The 20,751-nt window shown below is 39.7% G+C and overlaps 1 protein-coding gene across 1 annotated transcript in view; it reads right to left on the reverse strand.

Moving 5' to 3' along the window:
• Positions 1 to 20,751, reverse strand: part of ADCY1 (adenylate cyclase 1) — a gene marked incomplete at its 5' end in the record, with an annotated part of 160,895 nt that overhangs the window by 61,820 nt on the left and 78,324 nt on the right. Inside the window, 2 exons of the mRNA XM_082310612.1 lie at positions 2,942 to 3,069; positions 17,541 to 17,652. Of these exons, the coding sequence (XP_082166738.1) occupies positions 2,942 to 3,069; positions 17,541 to 17,652 (240 nt within the window). The remainder of the gene's footprint in view (positions 1 to 2,941; positions 3,070 to 17,540; positions 17,653 to 20,751) is intronic.

Here is a 20,751-nt window from a genome sequence, read left to right on the forward strand (position 1 = left end):
CCAGGACAGCCATCAAGGGCAATGATACTTGGCATGCACCATCTTCCTGTTTCCTAATGTAAGCAGAACAGGCACATTCATTTAACTAAGAGAAGAAATATGGAGTGAGCCTGGATCTTACAGTCCTTACTCACACTACTAATTCCTCATCGAAAAGAAAATTGGCATTAATTAATTGTGCTTATGTACAAAGGATGTAGAATAGGTCTCTAGCCATTCAACAACCCTAAATAAATCTGGCACTCTTATAACCTTGCCTCTTCTCCATCTTGTCCTCTCACCATGCTCTGACCAGTGACTACACACTCTAAAGACTTACAATTTATGAATTCTTTAAAAAATAAAATATTGAAATTGTCAGTTAGTTATCTTCTACCACAGCCTCTGACTAAACATGTCTAGATAACACACTACAGCCCATCCACTTAGAATCATGGAGTTGCTGATGCTGGAAAGGGCCTCTGGAAATCATCTACACCAACCTCCCTGCTCAGAGCAGGGCCAGCTACAGAAGGTTGCCCAGGACTGTGTCCAGCTGGGTTTTAAATCTCTCCAAGGATGCAAACTCCACAACCTTCACTGCAACCTCTCCAGTATCTGACCACCTCCACAGTAAAAAAGTTTTTTCTTATATTTAAATGGAATTTCTTGTATTTCAGCTTGTACCCATTTCCTCTTGCCCTGACACTGGATACCACTGAGAAAAGTTTGGCTTTGTCCTCTTTACACCCTCCCATCAGGTATTTGTATGCATTGGTAAGATTCCCCCTGAGCCTTCTCTTCTCCAGGCTGAACAGTCCCAGTTCATTCCTTCCTTTTTAATTCAACTCCTTTTTCAAGTTTACATTATCACGACAGCAGCCAATAAATGACAACATAAAAAGGGAACATGTCTCATTTGCTAGTATTAGTAAAACTGAAACATTCAAAAAAGGAAAGTTCAGACAGTTATATCACTACCTTATTTGTACACATGAAACACAGCACAACTAATGAATTAAAGATTAATGCTAGGTTTAAAAGAGGATGACAGTATCATCTACTGTTTTCCAGGAATGTAAAAAACCCCCAAACTTTGGAAAATGTGTACAAGGCCTGTACATCTATCTATGCTTCTAAAGGCCAAGGCTTCCTTATAAATGGAGTATCCATATACTGCTGGAAGAATGCATATATACATAATTTGCAGGCTTAGGATATTCTTTTAGGATTTTACAGTATGATAGACTATCATATATTATCATAGATTACAATCTTTTATGAATTTTACAATTTTGACAAAGATTATGAACTTGCATTGAATGAGAGGGAGAATATGGATTCATTTACTCAACTCTTCACATTCTGAGAGATTTTATAAATGAACATTATAATAAAAACACATGGATTGTGCTAGAAATGAGAATCAGCCTTCAATTGCTTGAAGTACTTCTCTCCTTTTTTCTATGCTTTCAAGTCCTCTGCAAAGAAAGTTCAATGAACCCAGGTTCACAGAAAAATTTAAGGTTGATATGAAACAACAAAAATGTGTGGTGATATCCATGCTCCCCTAAGGCATTAGGAGGGTTTGAACAACTAGCCACTACTTCCGTAGACATAAACCCAGCTCTCTTGAGCAAAAGTTACAGCGAGCTCTGTGAGAGGATCAGAATACATTTCTCTGCAACACCAAGATTCTCCACAAATGAGCACAATTTGGTGTTAGAAAAACAACTTCTTTGTGTGCATATATGTGCATAAACATCCTCACATACAAATGGAAGACATGAAATAGATGATGTGGCAAAAGGTTTATTAGAAACAAGAAAGAAGGTGAAAAGTTCCAAAATGTATAATTTGAATTCATAAGCTTTATGTTTGATTATTCTATTTTTTTTTTCTTTATTTAATATTTTACTATTCATTTTAAAATTGAGATTACACTGTGGTCTGTTCACCTTCACAGAGAAGGCAGGTCTTCTCTGTGTACAATGCAAAAACTTGGGGATTAAGTGAGGGGAAGCAGAACATTGAGTCAACTCCATATTCCCAACAGCCCACTTGACAACAGAGAGAAAGAATAACTGGCTATGGGAAACAGTGGCCAAACACTTTCCAATACAGCACAGGCTACGGCCCCTGATGTGACACACTTGCGTAAGCTCATTCCAAATGTAATAGCACTGTGCTGACCAGTATTTATTTATGTACAGAATTAATACAGGTGTGCACCCCCGCCTATATCCTCCCTATAAAACACACGCACACGCACACAGAGCAATACAGTAGAGAAGACATTTCCCATCTTTATCCCTTCCCTCCTATGTAATGAAACAGACTTTCAGTTCTCGCTAAAAGTTCATTCACAGTTCTCTCACATTCATATTTTTCGCCTTGGTAAAATAATGATGGATGCAGAGCTCTCAAGCATAAAAAAAATTCTTCTGATCAGCAAAGTGAATTTCACATTACATTTCTGAAAAGCAGAATAAATGAACACGACATACAGAAAGGAGAAATCAGCAAGCTATCATTTTGAGAATACAAACACATGTACAACATGCATACATCGGGACTGGCTTTGCGTTTACGTACTGGTGTGCAAAATGAGTGGTGTTTATCCCTGTAAAACAAGAAATTGGACTCCTTTCTTTGTGGCAAACGGCCATAGGAATATTTCATTACTTCCCAGTATCTTTCTGTCCCCTAATCAGTACATGCATGTGCCTCTGCATACTCATACTTGTGCACTTTTTCCTCACGGTGATTAAACGGAGTGGAAAATTGATGTCTAGAACGACCCTTTCTAAAATCAGTATGCCGCGACCTGAATGCAGCAGTGTGAATTGCTGGGTGCGCGCTGCTAGCAGACACTGCTGGTTTGCTGAGAACACACCTGCGGAACGCCACGTAAACAGTTGTTGCGGCGCTCCCGTCCGGGTTCACCGTGCACACTACTTACGTGATGGTGTCGATCATATCCAGTCCCATCTCAACACAGCAATGGGCATGATCTGTTTTGGGCTGGGTCAATCCTGATACACAGTAGTAACAGTCCCCGAGGATTTTTATTCTTCTGCAGTGGTTTTCCTTTAATAAAAACAGAACGGGAGAAGTTTTACTATTCATACAAATATTCCAATATTTGCAGGATAAAACCTTCTCCAATACTATGCAATCATTCAGGGAATCCTTTTGTGGTCAAATGAAGTAATCTACAGTTCATGAGATCTGGGTTCCCTGTACAGAACAGCTGACATACACATATTTGTCTATTTACTTATTCATAAATACACACATATATACTGGAAATCAGCCCCGCGTTGTTCAACACACAGGGTAACACTGCTTAAAACTATAGTTCTGAACAAATATTATTCCCTCGCCCTCACATTAGGTCAGTATGAATTCAAGATTTGCAATGAGACTTCATTTCTGTATGAATCCAAACCAAAGGACTGAAGCCAAACAACTATTGAATATCAGGAAATGTATTTATTCTGAGAAGCTTTTATTTCAAATCCAGTTCCAATTTATCAGGAAAGATGATGTATTTATCTGTAAAGGTACACACATTTGTGCATTACCAATTCATAAATCACAATTTACAATACAGCATGATCAGTGTAAATATGACACACTCACAGATCAGAAGATACAGGCAGTTTGCATTACCATCGAATCTGTCTCCTCTTTACATACAGTTTAATTTCTACAGCCAAAGAGATCTGGCTAAATCTCTCCCATTGTGAAAAACCAATGACGACATCCGACGATTGCTACACGGGTCTGAGCAGAAAGTTTATTTCTAAACAGAGAGCGCATAACAAAATGCCTTTAATGAAGCAGTGCCTTTAACAAATAAACGATGAGGAGACATAAAGAGATGATGGTATCCCTTGCAGCTAGACTATGGCAACTTCTACCCATTTAGAGTATGGCACACAAAAGTAAATAAACTGATCAAATGAATCCAACTTACACAGCTGGACTATGCCAGTAAGTGCCATGCAAAATTAGCTGTTGTGAAAATGATGAGAGAGGATTAACAAAAATCTGATTTCTCCCCCAGCAGTGTGCTATATATACCTGACTTCAGTGGCACAGAAAGAGAAAAAAAAAAAGGGGGGGGGGGGGAATTTAAAATTTCTGAAAAAAAATTACCTAATCATACTGGTTCAGCTTCTCATACAGGCACATATTCTCACCCAGTCTCCTACCTACAAGAATCCAAGCCTTCCTGATTTGAGCACGCTCTCCACATCATTACCCATATTCCAGCTCGGAAGGGACGGTTATGCCTACAGCAATCCCTTTCTCTCTGACACGCCATACACCAGCATTCGGGGCTTGTTATTACACACCCTTCCAGCTGCAGGCATTCCCATGCCTGTCGTCTTTGTAAATGTTTCCGAGTATTGAACAAATATTATAAAATGAGAATTACCTCTGTTCAGGCATGGAAAAAGGCATGCTAACACTGTTTGGGAAAATTGGTTTGTCTACTTCTTTTTATAAATTAAGCAGTAAATTCCGATCTTGAATCAAAGAAGAGAGCCATCGTTTTGCGTATGCTTAACTAGTAGAAAAGGCTTTTCTAAGAGTGACTACTTAACATTTCTTCTGCTGTAGAGCAGGATTTTAAATATACCACTATTTATCATTGCTAATATATATTTTAACGAATGCGAGCATAATTATTCTAGAAGCATTATCACGAAGGCCTTAGAGTATTCCTGCAGCCTATAGCCACAAAATGTCTCACCAATTTTACTTAGAGTTTTAATTGGGTATTTTGAGATCCTTGGCTAAAGGGTATTGTATCAGTAAAATAATTATTGATGTACACAAAGTAGTATGCAGACCTCAAAATCTATCCTGACACTAAACAGGCCTTCCAACTCAAGGTTTTTGGACAGAAACTACTACGTTTTTTAATAGAAACCACTAAGTTTTTTAGGAGAAACCACTAAATTATACTGCCAAAATAAGCCATTTTTTAAAATTGTGAGCAAATCTTGAAGCAGTGTAGGTACTCAGTAGTTAAAGCTGGGACCTACTTTCCAAAATAAATCCAGTTTCGGCCCACACCTTACAATCCTCTATAAAGCCCTTTTCATCTTCAAATTTGGTATGCATTATTTGTGGCCAGGCAATGACTACTTGACCCAGCCGAAAGTTATTCCGAAAAGCCATTTCAGTAATTTGGGGTGGACGATACATATGTATTAATCGATCAGTGTTCTCTCCTATTCAGTGTCTACCTCGGAAATGGCTCATTTCTAATGCCTTAGTTTTCTTAGAGAGCTTACTGTGCGATAGAGCAGTACTGCACATTTTATAGTGGGATACACAAAATTACTGTCAGACTGTCACAGCACAGGCTAGCAGCCTGGTAGGTAGTTCAAGAAAGGAAAAAACCAGAACAGAGCTTGATCCATTACCACTTTTCCAAGTCAGTTTATTACTTGTGCAGGGGAAAAATAAAAGAAAAAGAAATAAGGACTACAGCATTTTCTGGAGAGATAGTAATTTTGATAGAAGACATATGGCTAAATCACCTGCTGTTTTTGAAACTGCCACTCTGTTCCTTATCAGATGTTATCCTCGCTATCCTTATTTATAATAATCAATTAAAATACAGTAATCTCTAGCAAAATCATTTGTTTTCTTTTTCTCAACATGTGAGGCAGACTTCCAGGAAGGAGACGAAGTGCAGCTTTGTAAGAGCAATCTTTTTAAGGATTGATATGCAAATTAACAACACAAACCCTTTCCCTCTCTTTGTTTTGTTTCCTCAGCAACTTCCAAAGAAGCCCTTGACTCGGCAATATTTTTCACATTTGTGACAGTGATGAATTCAAGTGCGAGAGTTACAAATTCTAGTCACAGTGGATACAAGCAATGTCTGTTTAGAAACAGCTGATAATTTGGTTTTATGCACATGATAAAAAGCACCAGAGATTGCTAGCACTGCATTAGGCAGGCAGCTTGCCCACCTGCGGTGCCTTACTGAGAGGTTTCCAAGCGGATCTGCAGAATTCCCTCCGGCACAACTGTCAGTCACAGGGTTTGTCAGTGTGAAATGGAAGCCCAGCTCCGAAAGCAGAGGATGATTCAAAGTTGCTAAGAGTTTTCTTGACACTTTCAGACAAGCACTATATAAAGCAGTTCATGCTGCCTATCGGTTAGGTAGAAGGGGGCAGGGGGGCTTCTGTTTCAAACAACTCCGGATTTTTGTTATTGTAGTTCTTTATTTAAATGTGTTTTGCAGAAAGACTGAAGTCTGTCAACTTAGACTGCGAAACTGGAAATTCGGACCATTAACTCCATATAGAGTCTTGTACTGTACAAGTCAAATATTGTTTCGTACACTCAGGATAAGGGTTTTTTTAATAAAAAGTAAAGGGAAAAGAATTTTTTTAATAAAAAGTAAAGGGAAAAGAATTTACAGTTTGTAAAATACATATATATATATCTATACATCTACCAAAAAAGGTTGTCGCAAAGAAATAACAAGGTCTAAGGTGCTTTCAGACCTCTCCCAGCAGAACACGTAAGCGGACAGCTAGGTGTTCTCTTGAACAGAGAGATTGTACTGGGTAAGTGCAAAGTCTTTTCAAGGCAGATCTTTCTCACATGTCAGATTGCAACAATTCTTATTGTCACTGCTCGGGTTTTTTGGTTTGTTTTTTTTTCTGTGGCTTTTTTGATTGTTCATTTTTGTTTCCGTTTTTGGTTTTTTTATAGTGTATCCAAGTAAAAGTAATCGTTACGTGAATAGATCCAAAGTCAGGGATGCTCAATACATTATTTTTGTTTCTTGTAACACTGTCTGGTAGGAGAAGAGCCTCTTTAAAGCTTCTATTTATTTTAGAGATGGCAGATGTTAATGCAGGAAAGAGTCCCTGCTCTGCCTTCTGTCACTGCAACAATCTATGTATTTCTACATCCTCATGTGTCATCATGGTATGTGAGCACCTATCAAAGTGAGCCAAAAAGGAAGGTCAGATAGACTACAATTTTAAAAAGCAAGATTTTAAAAGCTGAACATTGAACTTCTGTCTCTCATAACTCCACTAACTGCAGTGGAATTATGCCAAGGATGAGTTTGACCTTGTGTGACTTAATTACAATATATTTTATGCTTATTATGCACATCCATTTATTTTTCTGCAGCCCTGCTAGCAACCTGATTTGCAGGTGTGCTCTTCAGACTTTTACTGTCCTGCCCTCCTGGAATCACAGTCTATGAGTAGGAGGGATTTTATTGATCCAAAAACTAGAAAGAGAATTTTTTGCTATTAAAAACTGCATCAGCGAAGGTACATAAAAAGATTTTTTACCATTTTCAGCCAATTTGGATTTAGTTATTCCGTGTGGAGTAAGAGAAAAGATTAATAAGGCCTAAAAAAAGAGGCATAAGCAGTGATTCCTGTTTCCCCGAACTCAGACCCTACCAGACTTACGCTCTCCTAGAAAGCTCTTGGACATGAGCAATAATCATGCTTAGTTTTGTTTAGGCTAGAAAAATGGGAACAAGAGTTTGGCCACTACCTATGATGCTTAGTGGTTGCAAATTGAGAGTCTTAAAAAAAAAAAAAGAAAAAAGAGAAAACCAAAACCAACACATGACCAGGTTCAGCTATGTAAATGTTGGGGTAAAGGGAGGAGATCTATTAGGCTTGGACTTACACTGAAGGCTTTACGCTCTCAGGGGAAGGCTTTGGCTCCTCATCAAACCTCAGATTTCGGCATTAGTGAGACCTCTGGGTATTGCCCCTGCATAGCTGCAAATTAGTACAAGAGCAGCACTGCATGCAGCAGAGGAGTGGAAGGAGATGCACTGGCAGCACAGGGAGCAGCTCTTGAGCTCAAAAACCCTTCATGCCTCCCCCATCCATTCACTGCCTGAAACTGAATCTGGGGCAGCGGTGGAAAACATTGCCCTACTCCCTGACATAGTATGTTTTCCTCACATATTGAAGAAAATACCTTCTTGGGTAGACGGAAACCATCAAAATGCAAATCTCTGATGGCTCACTGAGAGTAGCATTAATTCTGGGGGGATAGTGGTGAACTATGAGGTCTGAAGAAGGAATATACACTACTCTCCTGGCCCTGCCACTGCTGTAAAGAACTTCGTCACTGGGGCCGGGCAGTGCCACAGAGGGGCATGGTCACCCTCCCTTACAGATGTTCAATGAGCCAAAAGGACAATCAGTGACCCTGAGGAAACAGCCCATCACAGAATTACTTTTGTCTTGTACTCCTGATGGTATTTTTCCTCTTGTTTTCCGTCCTTCTTGGTTTATCAGTCATTTTCTTTTGGAAAGATCCATTCCAACAGCTTCCTCTGAGCAGCCTGCTGTGCTCAGAGCTGAACTGTTTGCATCAGGTAGGCAAAGGAGATCAAATTTTCAGTTGATATTAATCAGCATGGCATCATGGGTTTCAGGGGAACTACACTAATTTATACCAGCTGTCCCTCTAATCCTCAGGGACCCAAGCCATAATTCAATAATCCAGGCTAACCACATCACAGTTACAGTCTTGTCTTAGTTATTACAGTATAAAATGATTATTGGGGAAAAAAAATGCAAAACAACTCTAAAACTCCCCAAAGACGTAAAACAGCAATAAAATGCATTCCCTATTTATCTCTCTTCACAAACCTTCATTCTGCTTCCAAAGAGGTCTTGAGAGAGGACAAGATAGGATTCACCACTGTTACTACTGCAGCTTATTTTCAATATATTTAGCATGTGCAGCACTTTATGCCAAAGTGCTCTTAATCTCAATAGAAAATTGCATTAGAAAGCTTTGAATCACTCTAGAAGTTAATATAATTTTATTTATATTACAGATGTGTCTAGAGACACAAAAGAGACTTGCAGAAAGAACAGTATTTTCTACTACATTCTCTAAAGTTGGTATGACGTCTCTATTCAATTTCATTACATTTGTCCATTAGGTGGGAACAGAAGTGGAAAAAAACGATATTTTGGCTATCATGCTGTAAAAATATATGCATCCATACATATATATATGTGCATGTACAACATGCACAGACACACAGTTCTGCAAATTTACCTACACCCTCTTGCATATATACACAACATATGCGATAAATGCAAATTTTAATATTCATTCTATGTACTGATATACTAACCAAGGTGGCTCAGCCTGACAGTTATGGGCCAGACACCAGTTTTGAGCCCCCCTTTTCAACAGATTTGAATACAGACTGGTAGAAGACACTGGTGTTGATACCTGTTCCCGGCATGACTAGTCCACTCTTTCCTTTACGCAGAAGTATAGTGAATGCCTTACTGCTCCAAGCGCCTTTGGAAGGGCATAGTACAGTGTTCTGCTGTTAAGGAAATGGTGAAGGACAAGCCACCCTCCTTCAGGGTCATAGAAGAAAAGGCAGTGAATCGGATGGAGTTAGTCGGAAGGCTGTACAGTGCAAGTAAGCAATTAAGTCAAGTTATTAATTTAATTAATATCAAGTTATTAATTTAAGTTCAGCGCATGGTGAGAGGGAGAGATCCTTTGTAAGAGATCAGTTTACATTTTTGATATTTACACTTTCCTACTATATTTAATTTCCTTATAAAATTAAACAAAACATAAAACATCTTTCTATTTTCACCCTTAGCTCTATAATTCCGTTTTGTGCACTAAAGAGCTTTACAGAAAAACAAAACCAAAAACATTCCACAGGAAGGACAAGCCAGTGAAAGTCTCATAGACTGCAGCAGTATTCACAAAAGATGCAACTAGGTGCAGAAAAAGATGAAGAAAGGGGTTTAGATTCACATGCAAAACAATCCTTAGAACCCTACTTTGAATCCCCTTTGAAAGGGCCCTCTTTTCTGTACTGATGAAAAGTGAGCCTACTTAGGCTAACTTCTAACAGCTAAATCTGTGAAAATCATAGAATCACAGAATCATAGAATGGTCTGGGTTGGAAGGGGCCTTAAAGATCATCTAGTTCCAACCCTCCTGCCATGGGCAAGGACATCTTCCACTAGATCAGGTTGTTCAAAGCCCCATCCAACCTGACCTTGAACACTTCCAGCAATGGGGTATCCTCAGCTTCTCTGGGCAACCTGTTCCAGTTTCTCACCACCCTAATCATAAAGAATTTCTTCCTTATATCCCATCTAAATGTAGTCTCTCTCAGTTTAAAACCTTTGTCCCTTGTCCTGTCACTATAGAACCTGGTAAAAAGTCTCTTGCTGACTTTCTTATAAGCCCCCTTTATATATTGAAAGGCTGCAATAAGGTCTCCCTGGAGGTTTCTCTTCTCCAGGCCGAAAAACCCTAACTCTCACTCTTTCTTTATTCCAGCCCTCTGATCATTTCTGTTACTCTCTTCTGGACCCACTGTAACAGGTCCATGTCTTTTCTGTGCTGGGGGCCCCAGAGCTGGATGCAGAGTTTACCCACACCATCTGCAACTTTCATTAATGAGAAACAGTAATTTCACTTATCATTTTACTTTTTTGTTCAATAAAACAAAAAGATTTACCAATGTGGGTTCTCTGTGTAGTATGCAAATCTATTCTAATAACTATGCTGAATGTGGGCCACAACATGTGAGCGATTATTGAAGCCAGCTTGTCAGATAAACTTCATAGTCAAATCCTGAGTGTAATGAAGTGACATGGAAATTACAACCAGCTCCATTACATTGCAGTATGCCAATAGTGGTAATACACTTTTGAAAACTGTCCAGCCCATTAGCAAATGTCGTTGAATCCTGTCAATTACTGCGTACACATTTTAACATTTCTTTTCACCGAGGTTTTGAACTGTGGGTTTAAAAATTGAAACAACTATTTTGATAAGCTTTAATGGAATAATGCCTGCAAATAGTAACCAATTTACACTAGTTCTTGCACATCTGCTAGTCCCAGCATAAAAAAACTTGAGAATGAGCTAACGGCAATACTCCATAAAGTTCAAATTAGCAGGGTAATGGAGACATACTCATAGCATTAAGAGTTAGTATAGAGTTAACAAGAAGAGCTTCAACAGAGTGGCAGAAATGATAGGAAACAAAAACCTGGTTACCGCATAGGAAGCACCACAGAAAATGGCTTGGTAGGCTGTGATTGAGGAAAGCTGGCCTTCTCCAGATAAGCATATGTCAGCTTGTAATTTGTTAATGTGTTTGCAAAGTTGTGACAAATTATCTACCATCATGGGAGCCATGCATGAACAAATGTAGAATTATTCAGGATAGGTATAAAAAGGAAGACATTTTGCTTCAAATACTTTCCCTCAATTTTATTGGCAATTATATATGCTGACCTGCAATAACCCACTGGTTCTTGGCCTACCCTTTCTGTGCATTCCCACTCCGACAAAGAATTCCCTCCCTACTCCACATGGAGAGTAATTTTACAAAACTAGAAGGTTAAATGTTTCTAGTTGTGGAGAGTGAGAACCTATTTAACAGTCATATATGTTAATTCATTTGGAAATGAAAAGGGATTTTAGCAAGAATATTTTACATAATCATCATGACTGATATGCATGCTTGTCTCCTTCCCAGCTTTCATTAAGTATCCTTTAAGATGCTGTCTTTTTATGAAGAGGAATATCCCAGGAGAAACAAGCCTAAAACAAATGCACTATAAAACGTTGAAAAACTAAGCTCTAAATTTCAGGAAATGGGTATTTTTCCAGATTCTTCTGGAAACAACACAATAGAGAAGATTTTAAAAAACTGTCACCTTTGTGCACCAACAGAAGTATTAAATTCAGTCATGCTCCAAACAAGAAGCATGGGAAATCTTCAAGACCTAATCACTGGAAATGGCCATTCACCTCCGCTTGGCAGAATTACTGAAAAATGACAGCATGAGAAGAACTAGCAAGATATTGTATACAGCTGGCTATGAAGAAAGTAGTTTCCAGAAAGATTTCCATAGACTTCAAGGAGATAAAAAGTCTGGCTTGAGAAGAGCAAAGCTGCCTGTTCTGAAGACAGTGCTTCTGGACTCCAGTGCAGGAGGCACGGTCCCCCCCAGGCTGAGGAGAAGTCCTGATGGCTGCTCCCCTGATGCACTGCCATGCCCCACATAACAGATATGTGGACGGGCAGAGGACTCCAGGTAGAACTGTGTATGCAGAGTCCATCAGACAGCTAAAATAGGCACCTGGGTTATCACTCAAACTGCCTGTACAACCATGAAGTGCAACAGACGCTTCTGGAGTGCAATTAGACATCCCCCTTGGATGACACACACTGAACTCCAGAAATACCTTTCTCTATGCTAACTGCACAAGGAATGAAAACAATTAGTTTCAGTACAAATGCTTACACTGCAAGCATCTGAAGCTGATCAGAATAATCCAATACGGTCCTACCCAAAGATGCAAATCTCAGATTTGCAGAATACAAACTCAGGAAGAATTTGGTAATTTACCACAAGCATGCAAATCATGACAAGAGTTATGACAGAGAACTGGCATACCAAGTACAGTATCCTCTTACATAAAAAGTACCATAAAGGAAGTTAGGCAAGACCTGGCCTCTATGGTACCTGCCCATTTATATGTTCCTACAATACTTAAAGTGCGTGACATTATCTTCCTCCCTGGAAAACTGTCCCACAGACACTTACTTTAGCTTCACACCATACACACATCATTAGTCCGTGATCATATAGAGTCGCAGGCATATTCATTAAGACTACTTTAATTTAAGAAAGCTTACTTCCTTAGGTCTCTCTAGGAGACCTCTCCAGATGGCTGTTCAGAACCAAACTCAAGCTTGTGTGCATGATCTGCCTCAGAGGGATCCTGTGTCTGCACTGACTATCAAGGGAACTTGGGGAGACAAGTCTCCTTAAAATTAGCCTTTGTAAATATCCCCCCCTAGTGCACACTTAGCAGTTTCCACAAAGAAGGGTTACGTGCTGTAAATTTATATCTATGTTTTCCAGCACTAACTTCCCCATCTTAACCAGCCCAGAAAACTTTGTCTATTTTATATTTTAAAAATACATAATAATTATCTTCATATAAACTAAAAGCATTCTATAGACTCAATAGAATCCATTTCTTAAAGTGATTTCTTCTAGGAACAGCTACTTCAAAGCACAGCAAAGGACTGACTGTTCTTGACAGTTAAAAAAAAAACAACATAGAAGCTCAGCAGCAACGTTGTTAAGGTCAACATCTTTGAGGCTGAACAGGTGCAAAAAGCCACTTCAGTAACACTGAAATTTGGAAAGTAAAAACTGTTAAAAGCTGAGAAGCTAATCAGGAAAGGATACTAAATTAAAACAGAAAGACATAAAAATAGACTCAGCTTACAAATACTGACAAAGCCTGAAAGTATACTTAACTGCAAATGGAAAGAACAAGGAAGTGGTGTGGCTAACAGATGAGACGCCAAAAGTTGCACGAACAAGTAAAATCTTTTACTCAGAACAACAAAATCCTCTTCTAGTGATGTCCTTTGAAAAGAACCTAAACTTCATTTATCCTTATCCACTTGCAAATGGAAAGTATTAGAAGTCCAGATGCAGTACCATGGAAGTTGAAAGGGAAATAACTGAATCTGTAAACACAAGTAATTAATTTTCCACGTAGATTAGATGCAGGAAGTATGTGAGAAAAACCTACGAAAGAAAAGAACAATGAAAGAAGATCAAAACTTCTCTAAAAAGGAAACCTGTTTCATTACGATGCAGGATGCTGGAGAAATGCCTCCTCTTTTCTATTAAGATGACTTATTACAGGTAAAATATTTTGGGTATAGCTGAACTGTATCAAAAGATAGTGGAGCTGGGACCATGACAGTACCCAAGCAGGGCCACGTGCAACTCTGTGTGACACTACTTGGGTAACTGCAGCATTGAGGCCCTCTCTCATTCACAGTAAACCCATGCCACAGACAAAGCATGAAGAGAAAATGCACTGAAATACAGAGTGTATTAAAGCAACAAGGCACCCAGCCTAAGTGTCATGTGTCCAAGAATTCCTTGGGAACATAAAAACAACGCAATGCAAATGATTATATCTCATTAAAATTTGTCACTCCTACAAGTAAGCTGAAGAATGACAAACTGGAAGCTAGCTATAGTGTTGAAGGTTAATTGTAAGGCACCTGAAGACCTCATGCAAAGATCAGTTGTTTAAAGCATTCATTGACAATATGTAAAGCACAATGACTATCATTAGGGCAAAATCTGAGACTGCACAAAGTTACTCTGCTTAACCAAAACTGGAAGAAACTGAGAAACTGAAGTAACAGCCTGAACTAAGTAAACGAAGTCTGAACAGCAGACAAAATCCAACAGAAATTAATGCAAAATCATTCTTTCTATTTGAACTATTCATAGGCCTTATAAGAACCTTAACTGCGCACGTTCAGGAAGATGGCTTGCTATTTTTGTGTACAGTCTCAAGGGAACCTCTGCTGAATGGGCAAACTGATCCAAAATGCTTATAGAATATCAGGGTACCTAAAGACTGTGACATTACAAGTACTTCAGTAACCAGACATACAAATGAACCCTGAGGCATTCATAACAGTGCCTCTCTGTGTGGATTCTCTGATGTCTGGTCTAGGATGAAGTTACAGTCCCGCAAGGATACTAATATTGTCACTCATTTTTGTTTAGCTTTATATTTTTGAGACTCACTTTGCTTTCTTCAAAGTGACTGAAGTTGGCCCAGAGACTCAAAGTCCTATATAAAATATGACTACCTAAGATTATTTCTTTAAGAAACCAAACAGTGCTATTGTGAAAACAGAAAACATGTCATCATTTTAAGTACTGTATTCTGATCACCTCTTCTCCTAACAGAGTTCAAAACCTCAGTGATTTACAAGGTAAAATAACTTGTACAAGATAAGTGTTTGATAAGATCAGAATCCCTCTGAAAAATTACACTTCTCAGCGCATTTCTTCTGACTGCAGGAGTCAAAATAACAAGTCTCCCTTTACCACATCAGAGGGCACCAAGGAAAGATCATACGTTTTGTCCTTAATCACACCCTGATTCATCATAGTCTGAACTAGAAGAACAAGTAAACAGCAAATCTTCCTCACATGGCTGAAAGAAACCATGAGATTTATTTTCAAATTTGGAAAAAGAATGCATGCAGGCTGAACAGAAAAGCTAAGGCTTTTTAGCTCTTCTGCTATCTCTGATCTGCTTCTTCCCTGACAAACAACTGACCTCGCACCAAAAGCTGGCATATGCCTGGTACCTTGGCTTCAGTTGTCACTGACAGCTCCACTTGGCTGCCCCTGGCCACTGCTAAGGGAGCAAGCATGGTGCAGTAGCCATCTCCCTGGCTTCAGTGCCATGTCACATGTCATAGTCCTGTGCGTTTCTGTGCAAACATGTGGGAACTCATGTTATTTCACAGTACTCCCGTGTTATTACATTGCCTTGTGTTTCATGGCACAGTTGCACGAACAAGTAAAATCTTTTACACAGAACAACAAAATCCTCTTCTAATGATGTCCTTTGAAAAGAACCTAAACTTCATTTATACTTATCCACTTGTAAATGGAAAGTATTAGAAGTCCAGATGCAGTACCATGGAAGTTGACTCCACAAAGCTCTCTGTTCAGGCAGGCCGGTCTTCTCCCCTGCCTGCTCGACTTTCAGCACATGGGGACAGCCTGCTCCTGCACCTTGAAGACGTCCTCCTTGAATAACGTCCAGCCTTCCTGGACTCCTTTGCCCTTCAGGACTGCCTCCCAAGGGACTCTGTTAACCAGACTCCTAAACAGGCCAAAGTCTGCCCTCCGGAAGTCCAAGGTAGCAGTTCTGCTGAGCCCTCTCCTTACTTCTCCAAGAATCGAAAACTCTATCATTTCATGGTCACTGAGCCCAAGACAGCCTCCAACCACCACGTCACCCACTTGGCCTTCTCTCATCGTAAACAGCAGGTCCAGCGGGACAACCCCCTGGTTGGCTCCCTCACCAGCTGTGTCAGGAAGTTATCTCCCACACACTCCAGGAACCTCCGAGACTGCTTTCTCTCTGCTGTGTTGTATTTCCAGCAGAGATCTGGTAAGTTGAAGTCCCCCACAAGAACAAGGGCTAGTCATTGCGAGACTTCAGTCAACCGCTTGTAGAATACTTCATCTGTTTCCTCATCCTGGTTGGGTGGTCTATAACAGACTCCCACCAGGATATCTGCCTTGTTGGCCTTCCCCCTGATCATAAGCATTCAACCTTATCATTACCTTCGTTGAGCTCTAGACAATCAAATTGCTCCCTAACGTACAGGGCTATCCCTCCACCTCTCCTTCCTTGCCTGTCCCTTCTAAAGAGCTTGTAGCCATCCATTGCAGCACTCCAGTTGTGTGAGTCATCCCACCATGTTTCCGTGATGGCAACCACATCATAGTTTTCCTGCCGTGCAATGGCTTCCAGCTCCTCCTGCTTATTGCCCATGCTGCGTGCATTGGTGTAAATGCACTTCAGTTGGGCTATTGAGCTCTTCTCCAACACAGGCATGCCACCCCTAGGCTCATCCCTAGCAAGACTGGTTTTATCCCCTTCCCCCTTCGCATCTAGTTTAAAGCTCTCTCAATGAGGCTTGCTAGCTCCTGAGCCAGGATCCTTTTCCCCCTTTGCGACAGGTGAACCCCATCTGTCTCCAGCAGGCCTGGTGCCATGTAAACTGCCTCATGATCGAAAAACCCAAAATTCCACCGCTGGCACCAGCCTCTGAGCCACATGTTAATGAGATGGGTCCTCCTGCTCCTTTCCATATGCGTCCTGGCTACTGACGTGATGGAGGAAAACACCACCTGTGCTCCTGATCCTTCATGCAATCACCGCAGTTCTCTAAAGTCCCTTTGATTGTGCTTTGTTCAAGGGAAAACACATTTTCAGCATATTGTTACATGTAATTTGAAAGAACGTGTGCGGCTTTTCCAGGCGCATCCATTCCTCTCATTTCCTGTCAAATGCTTGTGGTACCATTAGACTGCTAGGAGTTATAGGCAAGGAACATTTCTTCCATTTTCTTTTTCCTTGGGGAATCTGGCACAATGTCAGTACAATGACCAAAACATAAGCCTCAGTTATGATATGGATCCCATTTTGCCTACAATAGCCTCTCTGAAAAGCTATCATCATTTCTGTGACAAGGAGTGCTCTCTGTGAAGAACTAATTTTACTCTCTAGCTTCTTATTATCACAGAAAGTAGTTTTATGCCATACTGCCAATAATAATATTTTCCATTATCCTGGCTTTTTCCGTGCAGGACAGAAACGTAAATATTGAAATATTTTCTCTATTTTGTGCAAACAAAATCAATGAAGAATACTGATGGCCTCCAAGGAGGGGGAAGAAAAGTATATTTAAAAATAGCAACTTAAGCTTCTTTCCTAAACAACTAAAATAGACTGTTTTCTCTCCAGAATATTAGCAAAAAATGGAAGCTTCAGAAATTCATGACACATGTGGCTAAATCAGTCTATCACAGATTTCTAACATGTGTAACTCATGCTTCATTTTTCAGGAGGGAATTTAAATTAAATTGAAATAAGAATGTTGTACTTACTGTAGCTAATTCATCAAATTTGCCAAAGAGCTCATTCAGCAGCTTCACCAGCTCTTGGGCAGTACACTGTGATGCCAAACTAGTGAACCCCACAATGTCTGCAAACAAAATGCTGTAAAAAAAGACACAGAGATATCAGTACAGAAGACATCTTCAAATTCTCATTATCCTCTTTTATAGCACAAATGTGATCCCAAGCACAAACTCAAACAAGCCTTGAAATGCTACCAATAAAGTGCTAGTTGGAACAAAAATGGCAAAGATTCAGACGAACTGGCATCAGTCTGGTGCTGTCAACTGTTGTAGAGAACCCTGGGACACTTTCAATGCCTATATACCTATACTGCATACCTATCCGATGTGCATATGGCAAAGCAACTCATCCATGAGGTTCCCCCATGAGCACTCCAGGAACACAGAGAACAATTGCTTCTCTACAGCTGGGATCTTCTCAGCTTGAGTGGTTTCAAAGACAGTTCTTACACTGGTAGAGTTCCACAGCCAAACTGATAAACTTTGCATGAAGTTAGTACTAAGTACTGAAAGACAGCAGTCAATAACTTGGATACGGTAGCTCCGTGATGAGGAGCTGGCACCCACAGTGTCAGGCCAGGCTTCTCTGTACTGTGCTGCGTGTCTCAGGTAAGTGTCCAGCTTCCATCAATGTTAGCAAGGTTTTAACGTCCAACAGTTTAACCTGCCTTAACAATCCGTACTGATCTGTGATCATAAGGGGAGATAGTTGAAAGAAGCACACATACTACTGTGACAGAGAGAATAAAAACTCTTGTGCAGATCCTGAAACTCAAGAGAGTATGGAGCTGTTGTCCTTTTAATTATTTAGATTCCTTCATCTGTTGGCAGAAGCCCAGAGCCCACTGCAGAAACCTAATGCATTTATCTCCAACATCCAAACTACAAATGTCAAACAAGTCTTTATTTATACAAAAGCTAAGAAATAGTCCCATGCTACATGTCCTAGGTATACTTCGCATAATGTAAAACGTAGCTTGCAAACTGTAAGTTAAATTAAGCACTAGGTACTCCTCTTCCCCTCAACAAACCTTAACTCAATAGATAAGATAGCAGATGCTAGAAAAGCAGGACCAACAAGTCTACTGCTTCCCATTCACCATAACCAAGTCTGAACTCTCCCATGAAGCTATAAAAAAGAGCAAATACAACTCTTGACTCAGCCCCTGTTTCTATAATTTCATTTAACCCAGTTGCTAAAATCTTTTGTCCACCAGAGCAGGTTAGGTAACATATCCCAGCACAAAACCGACTCATCCAAAATTCAACAGCTTTAACCTACAAACAAAGCCTCTGTGTTGTCATGTTACTCCTTGGGGCAGTCTCCCCACTCTCTTCTTTGAGCATGCTTTATGAGAACATTGCTCAAGATGGCCCTGGTTCAGGGAAACAATAGTTATTCCATTCTATGCTGTTTAAACACAACAAAAAGGCTTCTTAAAATAAAACAGTCAGCGTTTAGTCAATTTTACTGATTTGTGACTCTGCTGTCATGACTGTGAACCAACCAAGTGATGGGTAAGGTAAAAGGCATTAACAGAGGGCAGTAACGCCAGCAAAATGCCCTGCATATTTGCCCATGAAGAGCTACTTATTCTTTTAATTCTGGACTGACATTCTTGTTGTTTGACAGCCCTAGGATTGTCTTTCTGGAAATTCATCAGTTAATATCAAATTATCTTCCTAAATTCCTTGAAGATTTTCAAATGTACTTAAGCGTGCATCAAGGTCTTTCATACGGTTTGCTTTATGACCCATTTGCTTTATCACCTAAATTCACCTCGGAATTCATACAGCTGAAAAAGACACGGAGGAGAAAACAACTACCATTGCTGCAATCCAACATGCCGTGTAGTTTCCAGGTTTTAGTTCATAGGGAGGGGGAGTGTAGATGCTATTTTATAACAACAGCTTCTGCTAGCTTCTCTGCCATCTTACATCTCATCCTTTGCAGTCTACATTTTGATTGTTTTTATTTTTTCCTCTCACACACATGGAGCTCTGATATAGTCTAAAAATGGCATTGAACTCACTAGCTCGTTCATTTTATTTTAGCTAGTGTGCTATCAATAGCATCTCTTGCACTTTTTCACCTGCCTGTGTCCATCTTTTGCCTCTTCCCTTACTACTTGAACTACAAGTGTTGTGGGGCAGTGCCAACACTTACTCTTTATTGTACGATGTCTAAAACAGATTAGGGCAGCATCTTGGTCTGTGACACAGGGTTTTGACCATGGAGTCAAATCACCCATTTGATGCAATAAACCTTTTTTACCTTGTTACGTCCTGCTCAAGATTTTGGAATGTAAAGGACACAGAAAGCCTTTATCAGGAGGTGGCAAAATCTGCCACAGGGAGTGAGAACAGAAAAGAGATTATAATTCTTGCTACGGCCATGAAAATCATAAGGGTACTAGAGAAATTATAAGATATACGGTGCCAGAATTCCAGTGATATGCCTGAATTGTTTCCAGGGCCAAACCATATTTTCAAATATATTCAAATATTTTCAAAGTCCAAGTCCCCTCCTGTTTCTCAGCAGAACACAAATTAACACTGAAATTCCCTTTCCTTTGATTTGGATATATTATACACACAAAAATAATGAGAGTCTTAAACATAGGCCATGTCTAACATTGATACACTTAGAAAAGTTAAGACAATGCAACTACAGGAGTGACCTCAATGTTACGGCACATTAATCACTCCTGTAGATGCACTCATTCAAGAGCAAAGCAGCCTTGGTTCACTGTAACTTAATCGCTAATTGCCATGGAGGTTCACATTCTCCGAGAGGATTAAACTAGAGTAAATTAGCGCTACCTTATTTATGCATGAAAGAGTCCTTATAATGGTATGGTATACAAAGGGACACTTCACAGTGATTGCCAAGTAATTTTATTTAAAAAAATGTATATTAGCATGTATAGAAACAAGAAGTGTGAAGCTACCCATTAACAATTGTTTCTCTTAAAGACCATTCAGGGATATGACTCTCCCTGCTTTAATTCCACAGAAATCTTAACAATGCCGTTGGGGCACTCTGGTGAAAAACCAAAAAACCCAATCTCCATTAAAATGCAACTATTAGAGAAAGAAGATAAATGAAAGTGGAAAGAAAGTGAAAACTAAGGACAAAGGTTACTTCTGTTTATTCAACAGCTTAGCTTGCACAGGA

Source organism: Platalea leucorodia (assembly GCF_965183815.1).
Source record: "Platalea leucorodia genome assembly, chromosome: 1".
NCBI classification, from domain to species: Eukaryota; Metazoa; Chordata; class Aves; order Pelecaniformes; family Threskiornithidae; genus Platalea; species Platalea leucorodia.